General features: G+C 35.0%; 1 protein-coding gene across 1 annotated transcript; it reads left to right on the top strand.

Annotated features, from left to right (window-relative positions):
* The first annotated feature begins 203 nt into the window (after positions 1 to 203).
* On the top strand, positions 204 to 10,103 carry LOC124636392. Its single transcript, XM_047172471.1, has 2 exons — positions 204 to 331; positions 9,398 to 10,103. Exon 2 carries the CDS (start codon positions 9,398 to 9,400, stop codon positions 10,034 to 10,036), a length of 639 nt encoding a protein of 212 aa, XP_047028427.1. The 5' UTR covers positions 204 to 331; the 3' UTR covers positions 10,037 to 10,103.
* The last annotated feature ends 2,708 nt before the right edge of the window (positions 10,104 to 12,811 follow it).

Genomic DNA, 12,811 nt, shown 5'->3' on the forward strand with positions numbered 1-12,811 from the left:
GTCATGGCAGATTACTGGAAGTAATTTATCCGTATTTCTAGTCGTACATTGCACCGCTTAGCACGAACCACGTCACTTCGGTCATAAAACAGTTTTTTCAAAAGTAAAACACTTTTAATCATCTGGTAACTTTTACTCGCGTTTTATCGCTGATTTAATGGCCCCACCGGCTCGCTCCGGCTGGTCTTTTGGCTCCAATCTGCAGTGTGTTGACAGAAGCTGGTCATGACAGTGGCTCCTAGTGGGACTATCGAATTTTATAGTATTTCAATTATTATTGTTAAGTAGATAAAGTTTAAAATCGAGTGTTTTTTGGAAGTGTGCTTGAAAGGTAGGTGTTGGTGTTTTTTTTTTTTATTTATTTATAGTTTATTTTATCAAGTAATGTAAACAAAACATCGTCCTAGACCACCTTGAAAATAAACCGGTAGATAAGCGATTTTTTTAAGTATGCCATTAAAAATCATAAGTACGAGTAAGTACCTATATGACAAAGCTAAAAACAAGTAGCAAAAGATACTTATGTTTATCGGTAGCTATCTATAAGCCTGCAAATAACATAAATATTATAATTAGATTGCGAATCAAAACACCATCCACGGTAAGGCGACCGTGACAATCATAGCGTAACCTTGACCTCCCAGACTAAACTATAAGCGAACACAAACAAACATAAAAGGAATACTATTTCCAAATTCTTCTCAAAAAATTTTGAAATGAATATAGACTTCTATGGTAATTAACTTAATTCCTTGCATAAATTTTGATTAATTCAATCAAATACGCAAATTGCAGTATAACCTAACATAATTACATCTCAATCACAATAACCCAATTATATTCTATTCTATATCGATACAAATTATCTTCGTTACATCACTATTATTATTAACAATTATCATCACTAGTTGCAAACTTTGTCTAAGTTACTTAAAGTTGCAGTTAAGCAAGAACAACTTATGTTCTACTATCACAATTGCATAAAAGTAAGTGGACGATCACCTATTTATCTTGTTGCAAATCAGCTATATGACAAAACAAAAAACAAAAGAAGACAGTGATAGTTAGTTGCACATACACATATTAACATAAGTCAATAATTAATCGTCTTAGACACAAGATTGCTTTGAACTTTACAGTTGGTCTTTGTCATCTTTTTAGCAGAACGTTGTCAACATCAAAATTATAATCATCAATTACGTAATTTCATCCTAACAAGACCCTATCAGTATGACTTTGCTGCACGCCTGCCTGTCTGTCACCGGGCTTGTATCAAATAAATCTTTGTTAAAATTTTCGTGATTCTAACTAATACTATAAAATAAAGAAATAACTTGTTAGATTGTTTGTTAAGCTTCCACGTTTCAACGTATTAACCATTGAGATAAATTTTGTTTGGAGATAGTAGTAATCCAAAGTCGGGTATTGACTACTTTTCCCGGTAAGTATCAGGAGGTAGGTCTATAGAGACGCAGGTGGACGTAGGGCCACGGACGAAGTCGCGGAGCAAATCTAGTATAGCCATAAAGAAAATTATGCGCACTATTATATAGTGACCTTTATCATTGTTTTTTCGTCATCATAACAAATAAGAATACTAGCCTTCTATTCAAGGATTATATAGCCTTGATTTTCACAAAAAATATTGTAAATATAAAATATCAAAGAAATCCCTAATTAATAAATTAACTAATAAGTAATCATTTTTAGTTACATAATTTTACCTACACGGAAATGAATCAAATAAAAATGTGTACCTACCTGCATAATATTTGTTTGTTCTGACCTTACACTTATTTTATGTTAATCTATAATGCATAGTTAGAACCTTCTGTGGTCTAATTAAACGAAGTCCAGATGAAGGTCACTGCACCGCATGTTTTTAATAAAGGCAAGCTTTAATATTTCATAGGAAGGTCTTACTTAAATAAAGGTTGCATAGACTAATGCATTTAATATGCATAAAAGTACATACTTGGCAAACATGTACGCATTATTTTCGGACCTAAAAATTCAAAAAACTTGAGTCTTGGTCCGCAAAAATTATATCTTTGAAGGTTTCTGTTATTGCTGTATTTGCCTAGTTAAAGCAGATATTATAACATTGTGATTTATGTATAATTTTCTTATCATATTTTCCGGGATTATAAATCTTATTTTTCGCACGTCCAAAGTTCAATGCACCGGAAAATCTACGAATATTTTGTACCTACGTATTTGTCTTCAAACGAATCGTCTAGCAAACAAAACAAATGATTACCTATTTGTATTCATACGCACATCTTGTTAACAGAAAAAAAATATTATTACACAAAGGAGTCAAGGAAAACTTATAAAAATATTATTAAGACCTCCAAACATTATCTTTATGGAACATATTATGACCATAAACAGTTGAAAATCTGTTCCTTATCACTGCAGGAAAATGGCGCCAACTGGTCCTTGTCAAAAACTTTAACCATGTGCTAAGAAAAGCACCATTCCGCGGAAACTCATAAAAATTTCGATACTTACAAATATTACAAAAAAGAAAAACAAAAATCTTGTCTGATAATAATCACCCGCAGTCTAATAGTAGTACGGCAATCCGACTTGACTGGACAGAGATCAGGCGCAGGACCAACATCTACGTGCTCTCCCAAGCAAGGGAGTATCAGTAGCAACTTAGGTACAGACTCCGGTCTGCTTTGAGAACGTTTCTTAAAGTCCACAAAGCGATTTGGACACTGAAACCCGTGCACAGCGATTGCACTTAAGAAACACTATTAGTAGACCAACGAGGCATAACCTGATACAACATAAGCACAACCCAACTTTCAAAACAAAATCCCCAAAATTTGCTCTAACTAAGAGCCCAACTAAATCTACTTTTGACACAAACACAAGAACTTAAATCATAATTAAAAACCGTAACTTAAACTGGAAACTGAAATTAATCTGAAGTTGGTTTCGATCAAACTCCTTGATTGAATGTAATGTATATTTAACTTGATTCCGGGCTCCGAATTAGATAAACTTAATCAAGGGAAAGTTATACTCGTGAAATATGTATACACTTCGATAAATATGGCTGGTTTAGTGTTTTGGAGTAGTAGATTAAGTTTCCAATGTTTGTTAATACAAATCTTGTTTACGACTTTGAGATCTATCCAACTAATACTATCTTATGTCTGTGGTTTTACCCGCAATCGATAGAAACTTACATTGTACACGTATCTGAAAGTTGTCTAAAGCCTCCCTCAGTAAAATAGTTGCCTGTTTAACGCGTAAATATTTTTCTAATGGGACCTGCAGTAACTAAATAACTTTTTTTATATCATTGGAAGCAAATCTATATTTCAAACCAAATAACTCTTCAGCTTCGTTAAATCGATCGATATCTGCAAAGATATTGATCACATCAGAATGTATCGGTGATACATAAGTTAAGTTTTTTGGTAATAATGTAATAATCGTACCTTGCCCTAGATCACCTACTTAGTTAAATAAACGTATCACCCAAAAATCTCTATTAATTTAAATCATCTAATGATTATTATTCCACAATCCTCTTTCATCGTTCATAATCTCTAACTGACCACCTAACATCCTCTATACACACACTTCAGAACAAAAACGCAGTAACTCTCCCAAGTCCACACCTTACGTAAACGAGTAAACGGCGGGCGCACAACAAGCGGCAATTAATCGCCTCGTGCGATATGTCGAGCGTGCAAGCTGATAACGCATGTGTAGATGCGACACTCCGCACTTATAAAAACGTGCCTTGAGGATAGGTTTAAAGGTATAAGCAATCATTTCGGTTGTAAGTCTTTATATTAATTGTTTATTAATTAATACCTATGTATTAACTATGTGTAGTTAGTATGGAAGAAAAAAACATGCTGCGCCGACCCCAAATAAAATTGGGATAAGGGCAGGAGGTTGATGATGATGATGATGTTTTAACTATGTGTAGGTACTATGTAGTGTGTATGTAGTCTTGTCTGCTAATAAGCGTGATTTTGTTATTATATGGTGTAGGTAACAAGGTTGTTAATTAGGTAACATATCAAAAGTGCAAAAAAATAAATTTTAACCTTGTAGTTAAATCTAGTAAGATAATAAGATAGTTTAGAATCTGAACACATAACATACAGCACATTAATACGGTTCAACAAACACTTAAACATTTTTTTCCGAGACATTTAAACATGATGCTATCAAAAAAGCACAATATGAGTTACTCCTATCTAATCCTGCAACAGGCAGTCGTATCTGCGTTGTACCTAGTCCATGAGCCGTCCTCGTGTCAGTGTCACCCAATTGGATCAGATCGGAGCCCAAACCTGTTGTTTGATCGTAATATTGATATTATGCAAATATTATCAGTTGTACAGAGCACATTCAATGCCAAAACTGCGGTGATCGATCGGGTTATGCAATCTATACTAATATAGCTTTTGTTTGTTTGTTTCCTTGAAAGCACTCATCTATGTTCGGCTGTCTTTGAATTTTTACTGTCTGGTACATATGGTTTTGAAAGAGTTCAAACTCAAACTCAAACTCAAAATCGTTTATTCAAATTAGGTTGATAAATCAGCACTTTTTGAACGTCAAAAACAAAAGACAGCCCCCAAAACGCCCGCCCTTTACCACTTCCTATGTGTTTTTGCTGGGAAGAAGAAGTGGCGCAACAAACTCCCCAGCAACACATGTCTGTCTGTAAGGTTTGAAGAACCAGAATGTATACAAAACAAGTCAAATAAAAATATAATTATCACATGATAACCATTATATAAAATTAAGAAAGAAAAAAAAATTAAACACAAGTAGGCTAGCACACAGATTTACACCTAGAAAGTTCGAATCTGTAAGTACAGAAACAGTAGATTTTAGGTTTTAAATAAATGTACCTAACTGATGCCGTCTTCTAAATATATAGAAGAAGTTTTGGAGCATTTTGTATACAGCATGCTGCCTTTCTTTAATCCACCGAAAAAGCTTTCTAAATGAGACAAAAGATTTCAATTTTTTATGGCAATTAATTTTTATCACTTAATTATTTGTCATACAAATAAGTCATTTGAACTCACGTCGGAATTGATGCGATCGTATATTTTTTGTTTTTAATTAAGAATTAATATTCAGTGTTAATGTGGCTTAATTAAAATGTAAACATTAATCAACGAAGTAAAAGTGGAACAATTAAACTTTTAGTTGAAAGTGATTTCACTTATTTTGATAAATAGTAATATCTAGATGAACACAAACTTGAATTCATATTATAACATCGACGAAGGAAAGTCACACAATCTGCAGATATTAAGAAGAAGAATAACAAGCACTTGACCAGACTACATTCATACTTATTACCAAATGTTGAATATAATCATCGGAAAGACCAAACTATAATCACATCGTGCTGTACGAACCGAAGACTAATACTCCACTGGAACAACACTACCTGCCAAAACTGATATCAATTCAGCTTCCACAGCTTTGTTACCAATATTCCAAAATAGATCATAATCTTCTGACCATAAAATTCAAATCAACTTGAGCACGTTATCCCACATTGACAAAAGCTAGCATCCACCGCTTTATCGCTAATTAGGTCATACCTGGTTAGCTCACCATATTATCCGCTAACTGCGATAATGTATAGGATCAGCCTAGCTATTTCCCAACTATGTTGGGGTCGGCTTCCAGCCTAGCTGGATACAGCTGAGTACTATTAGAATCTAACCTCCTCAGCCTATTTACCTGGTCAACCTTTTATCCGTTGTAAAACTGGTGGCATTTTGGACACATGACTTCATGTAAAGACTGCGTAATATATTCACCTTATGTTATGACTTAGATGGTCACCCATCTACAGAACAACCACGCCAACCCGTTGCTTAACCTTATGATCGACTTAGCTCCTAGGATCATATAGCTTGTATAATAATCGTTATTTAGTAGAGGTTAACAGCGAGATATCAGAGTAAACTGAGGCCGCGCAACTTTCCAACAACCATATCAATTAGTAAGTCACCGAGTTTTTTTTTTAATTTATTATGTACCCCGCTTTATTGTGACATGACAACACTTCGCACCTTAAATTACCGTATACTAGCTTCTGCTCCGGTTTTATTCGCGTTTTTTTCTGAAATACTGGTCTTTACGGTGATTTGTCTCGGTTCAATAGTTTTCAGTGCTAAGTATTTACCTAAAACACCGTGTTTGGTGTCTTTTCTTTATGTTGTTTAGAATCGATTTACTTTTTACAGAGGCAGTAATAATATATATTATGTTCTAAGACTAGATACTTATCATTGTTTTACATAAGTGCATGCATTTTTTGTCTAATGTATTTCGTTACCAACCAGACAAAATCTGAGTCCAAATATATATCTACCAAATATCTCTAGATCATGAGTTTTGTATGCATAATTATATTATGTAGATTTTATTAAATTTCGCCCATGACTTTGTCTGAGTCCCGAGGAAACAAAACCCCGCATCCAGATAAAAAGTAGCCGTCTCGACGATACCTCCAATCTCTACAAAAGTGTAAACAATCACTCTCATTTTTGCATTTATTATATGAGGATAGTACCTAATAAAATAAATAAGTAGCTGCCAACACTAACACTATTTAACGAAAACCAAAAAACATCAAAATTAGTCAAAACGACTTGATGAACGGTATCCGTTATCACGGAAGAGGTCGTGTTTCAATGCACACTAAATTCTATTATTAATTAATATCATTCATTCAAACACTGTTGTTCCGTCATCGAGACTGGTTTTACTTAAAATAATCTGCTGTTCCGGTTTAAAATTTAGTGTCAAATATTTCATTAAACATGTTTATTTTTACCACACATAAATCATAGAAGTGATCGTAGTTTTAGAAATTCTTTGAATGACTCACTCGAATCTTAAAAGAGTTTTTTTGGGATCAATATGTATGTACGCTTATTCTGTGGTTTCATCCACGTCAAAAAATAACCTAGCCCTGCTAACTAAAACTCTAAGATTTTTCAAATCTGACCAGTAAGTAGTTCCTGAGTTGATGCTGTCAAAAAATTATCCTCTTAAGCTTTATAATATGAGCATTGATTGGAACCCTATAAATCATCCCTGCAAAGATCCCTGCAATGTAACATACTACACTGTACTGTAGGTATATTTCCCCCACTCCAAAATAACAACCTCTTTCTATTTTGACTTATCTTCCATTTTAAAACATCATAGGGTATTTAGACGACGAGTTGAACTTCATGGAAACAATTCTCTATCTTAAGTATTCATTAAACCTAATATTAATGCTAACATCAAGACATCACGTATAATTTATCCTACACGTCATAATGTAGTCATTTCCGACGTTAATCCACTACATTCCTCAGTGGGTCTGCGTAATACAGAGTCACGGCCACGCGCTGCTAATGAAGTCCAACTCTTCGCAGTCGGCTCGTCAGCTGTTCTGGGAAAACCACTACTGCTGTACTTGATACTACAGCTTACCAATGTAAACGGGAGTAAGTTGTGAGAACATTGCAAGTGGCAGAGTATTGATGACGAAAACTGCTCCTATTTTGCAGACTTCTTGATGTCTTCTTTCCTTCTATGTACTGTAAATTAATAAAATATTATTTTATTCATAAATCTTTTATTATTTTCATATTTTATAAGCTTCAAAATAATGTAATTTTCTCTTCTATACAAGCTGTTGATTTGTATCCGTGCCATATTCAAGGAGGTAATAATGCTAATGATTCTCGACCCAAATCAATAAAAAAATTGGTACGTAATTTTTTTTCTTTAATTTTTTTTCGGAATTCCGTAAATGTCTTCTAGCCTTATTTAAACTTGGCGCGTGTGTCAATGGCCTTAAAACCGTGCTGCGCCCTCACACAAACGCAAACACAAAACATACGCAACGATCACTCATAAATTTCATTCATAAAATTGGATTACTTCTGAAATACCACGACATTACGATGACAAAAAAAGCAGTGCATATTAGTTATTTCCCATCTACTGTAATTCCAATCGATTATATACGTATTGTATATCCTCCTCCTGAACTATGGCACAAATGCAAATCAACAGCTTGTATAAAAAACGCACTTTTAATTAGCAGCAACAAATGGTACCTCATTCTTGTACATATAATGATGAACAAGATAATCTACCCTTTGTGCAGCGATCGACAGCCCTGTTCACTAATTAGTTCCCAACTCCGTAGCTATTGGAAAAAGTTCCCATTTTAAACCTCTTTTAGTACAAAAAAAGCATCGTCGGTAATCCCTTGCAACTCCCGAATTAATGGCAGAGTTCGATTCGGGATTGATCTCCTTTAAGTGATTAGGAACGTCTCGTCTGCGGTGAATTTTGGTGTATAAAGCTTTAAGTTAATCATTAAATTCGTATTTAGTTCGTTTGAGGTTAAATCTTATTTATTTGGTCGTCTTAATCGTTAGCCTATTAAACAACCTCTAATCAAAGATTAGGTTCGTCTTGATTTAGCCAGCTTACTTGCTTTTTCGTCACGTCTCATAATTAAAACTTATATTTTTTTTCACGTTTCAATCCCTTTAATTTCCCGTTGGTACAAGAATGAATACAACGCGTACAAGTGTCGGTGGCTGGCTCATTAGCGCACATTGACAGCGGTTATTGAAAGCCCCATCTGAAACCGCGGTGAGGCGGTCAGTTATCGCTGCACGGAATTTTCAGCTCACGTTTACACGTCACCTTTGTCGTGTTTATTTTCAGCTTCATTCGTGTCACTCGGGTTCCATTTCCATTGATATCTCTCTACCTATCCTAGATATTTTTCTGATATAGCTGCCATAATTTTATCTGCTCCCCCAAATACTAACATATATCCACAAAATTTAGGCGATTACAAACACAAAGGCAATTAATTTAGAATATAAAAACATTTTCATTATTTGGACAAACGCCTGCGATAAAATCCACTTTATTAAAAAAACGTTCGCGTGAAAATATGCTCACATTATTTGAGTAGGCGTTATGATTCAATCATTTTTATTTTATATCATTGTCAATGAATTGTAGGATGTAGCAACATAATAATGTATTTTACAAAATGAACGAAACAATTAAGTAATTTGAAAGTTGAAATAGACATGAGGAATTCTTATAATCGACTTCCGAGAACCGAAATGGACAATCAAATACCTTTTGTTCGAAGATTTCAACTTCGGTTCGAGTCTCATTCATTCACTCGTTCATTAATTTGGGCGAAACCGTTTAACCGTTACATTGTTCTAAAATGACTGACTTTTGTTACAAAAGGATACTTTAAGCTTAGCTTTAGAATTTGTGTGACCTTGTTGTAATTTTCATATTATTTGACAAAATAAATTACTAACTGTTAACATCTCTTCTTTTCCAGATGGTGATGAAACTCACTGTCCTGCTAGTACTCGCTCAGTTCCACCGAGCGATCAACAGTCCTCTGCGACAATTCAGGGAACTGAAACCCGGCCAGGGGATACCCATGGTACTCCCACAGCATCAAGAAACTCTTCCGATACCTCACATGGTGATCCACACGCCCACCAGAGAGAAGAAAAGCCCCAACATCATCTCAATACCGATCCAACAGATCTTAATTCCAAAATTTCATATAATACCATTCCATCACGGGCCGCCGCAGTCTAACGTACACCACAGCGCAGTTCACACGAATGTCAAGCATATCATCACGCATGACAATGTTAAGATCCCGATCATCTCCCAGACTGTGTCACATAGTGGTACAAACATTACGCACCCCGCGTCAGCGTCAGTCATTCCAATTTTGGTACCACTTCATCAAAACTTGGTACCGGTACAGGATTTGTCAGTTATACCGCTACAGAAAAATGTTCATAAGTTGGAACAGAAGGTGGAGCACTATACTGTTATGGAGAAGAAGGATGATAATGACCATGAAGAAGTGAACAGATTTAGGACATTCTATGGGGGTTATGGCACGGGACTGTTCTTCGGAGGTCAAGGCGCGGGGCACGGGTTTCATATATTTGGGTAGCAGATTAATATAGGTATATGAATAATAGTGATAACCCATTAATCGTTTATTAAATTATTTATTAAAACCGTGTCGTTATTTATTCCCTGGTTATTTGCGAGATTGTTTGCGAGCTCGCCGGAGATCGCTCGCCGACCCTCGTCTCATCCCGCGCATGTTGTTACAGACGCCTGAAAGATTATAATATCGATGGGGTGGACTAAGTTCTTAAAATATCCATGCTGCTGGTATTTATATTGTAATATCTAGGATATAATGAAATTCCTAGTCGATAGCGTTCATCTTGTAGCGATCGGTAAAGGTTATTCGTTTTTAGTTACCAGTTAGTGGTCCAGTTTTATCTTATTCATGTATTTCTAAAGCTAGCTTAGTAATGATTTTAGCTGACTTATATAAATTCATGGATTAGCTTAAGACGCCTGAACAATTTATCTTAGCAGCATACACCAAACTGCACCAACCATGAAAATAAAGCTACCAGGCACATAATCTATCACTGGTCTCTAATTACCCTGGTTATAGAAAGAAAAATGCGCATAAAACGTAAACAAACGAATACTTAATTAGCAGCTACGCCCCTGAAACGTAGCAACCATTCCGACGGGGAAACAAATTAACTGAATTACCAAACTAAAAACAAAAGAATCGCATTAAAAGGAACGTCAAAATGTTCGCAATTTTTAGCTGAATTCATGTGCAGGGATGTGTAGTAATAAAATTATGACGTTTCCAAATATTTGGCTCGTGAAGCTCACGGGTGCACCGCAATGGCCCGCAGTGTACCTGTATCAACAGCGTCAATATACAAATAGGTGCAAAAGATCCAGTTAGACCACACAAATAGGTACCTATGTATAACTGGTAAAGCACTTTGAAAAAGCTATTAAAAATACGAGTTTTTTGTTTAGCCATCATTCGTAGGTAAGTTAATCGAGCCGAAAGTGAAACGTTAAGAAAGCTGAACTTGGATTTTATATTGAACCTAATGTTCGGAAAATCTTGTCAATAAACAATAATTTATTCCATCGAGTAGTTTTGATAGTTCGAAGCTAGATTCTACGGACATCACTGTCAAACGTGATCTGATGAAAATCACTATTTCATTTCAGAAAGATAAACTTACTTGAAAGAAAGAAAAAGAAAGAAAAATAAGTTTTATTGCGCAGAATATAAGACGCATAAATGCCCTTAACAAAATGAGCATAACATAAATAAAAAGATAAAAAGAACATAGGACATTATTTACTTTTTTTTTAGTTTTGTATCAAGCAGGTATTCTGTCTATTCTGTGCGATGGCAAGTAATTGTAACAAATTGTAGCAATGTTTTATTTTGTTCGTTTTATCTGGAGCGTGTGTACGCCAGATGTGTTCCGACAGATATTCCTTTAATTTTATTGATGATGCCACTTCAGGCTCTTTGTTGTTGACTCAAGAATTCCTTATTTGATTGTTTATTGAATGGGTGCCTTGTTATTTAGATGGGAAGTATTTTCTGGCATTATGAAGAGATAGACAATTTCTGATTTTTTTCAACTCTAGTTATTGTTCCTTTACGTTGAGTATTTCCAAATAATACAAAGAGACAAATATTTGTGGCATGACTACTTCATTCTAATAAACTATGCGAACTACAGAGAAGACATGAAGATAGGTATACTGGAAGCTGGGATGTATTTTATTTCGGTGGAGACGTAGTTCCATCGCCGACGAGATCCAATAGTTAATTTCCTAACATGACAATCGATTTTTGTACTAACAGGGTTTTTACATATAGTGTTGTTTTTAATATTCTGATGGTTGCAGTAACCTCTCGATGGGGACAACCCGGCTGTCATCAAAAACCACATAATTTGTATTGAAAGGACACATTTGCGTATTGCAATATCGTTGTGACTTGCGGTTTCCGCTTCCGCGTCCTGCTTGATTTCCAACTCGTGCAAAAATTATATTATTGAGGCTTTGTACCTACACACTTTGAAATGCTAATTTGGTTAATTAGAAGACCTGTTTTTTGTCGTGGTGACACGTAGGAAATTAGATATTTACTAAAGTACGTCGTTTCTTTCTAAAAGAAATTGCAATATCGCGAATCTGTACTCATTATAGTAAGTTCAACTCAGTCGTGCGCGCGGCCCTATGTGTGGGTAACCCTTGTACATATACAGTGACTTTGTGTGCGTGACAAGAGGTACAGTCGGGTACAAATACAGTTATTTAGGGGTTGTATACGGCTGTTTAAAGTACAGTTATTACGTAATTTATAGTTCGGCCATTCAGAGAATGCGTTCCTGACACGTCGCGATTGAACTGACGACGTAACTTTGCAATGGCGTTGCAGTTACGATAAAAATATTTTTGCTGGTTGTTTACCGTTTTAACAATTGAGGAGCATTAAAACAACATTATTATATCAATAATCAATGAATGTAGTTACGTCGTCAGTTCAATCGCGACGTGTCAGGAACGCATTCTCTGAATGGCCGAACTATAGTTTATTTATTTATAATGATTCTGTATCGCTACTTGAAAAATCAAATGATGAATTTTCGGATTCGCTACTTTCACCAATGTTAATTATAAATTCTGACTCCATGTCAAAATGTCTATAGTATTCTTCTTTTTTCTTTTGTACATGTCGAAAAGTATTACCCAACATCCCTTCATCAATTTGACTTAAACGTTCATTTATGAGTTTCATTATTTCCGTCTTATTTTGGTCGACATTATGCGAAGCAATATAATTTTTTAAAATTCCCCACACATTTTGTTTCCA

This window comes from Helicoverpa zea, chromosome 14 (genome assembly GCF_022581195.2).
Source record: "Helicoverpa zea isolate HzStark_Cry1AcR chromosome 14, ilHelZeax1.1, whole genome shotgun sequence".
Lineage (NCBI taxonomy): Eukaryota > Metazoa > Arthropoda > Insecta > Lepidoptera > Noctuidae > Helicoverpa > Helicoverpa zea.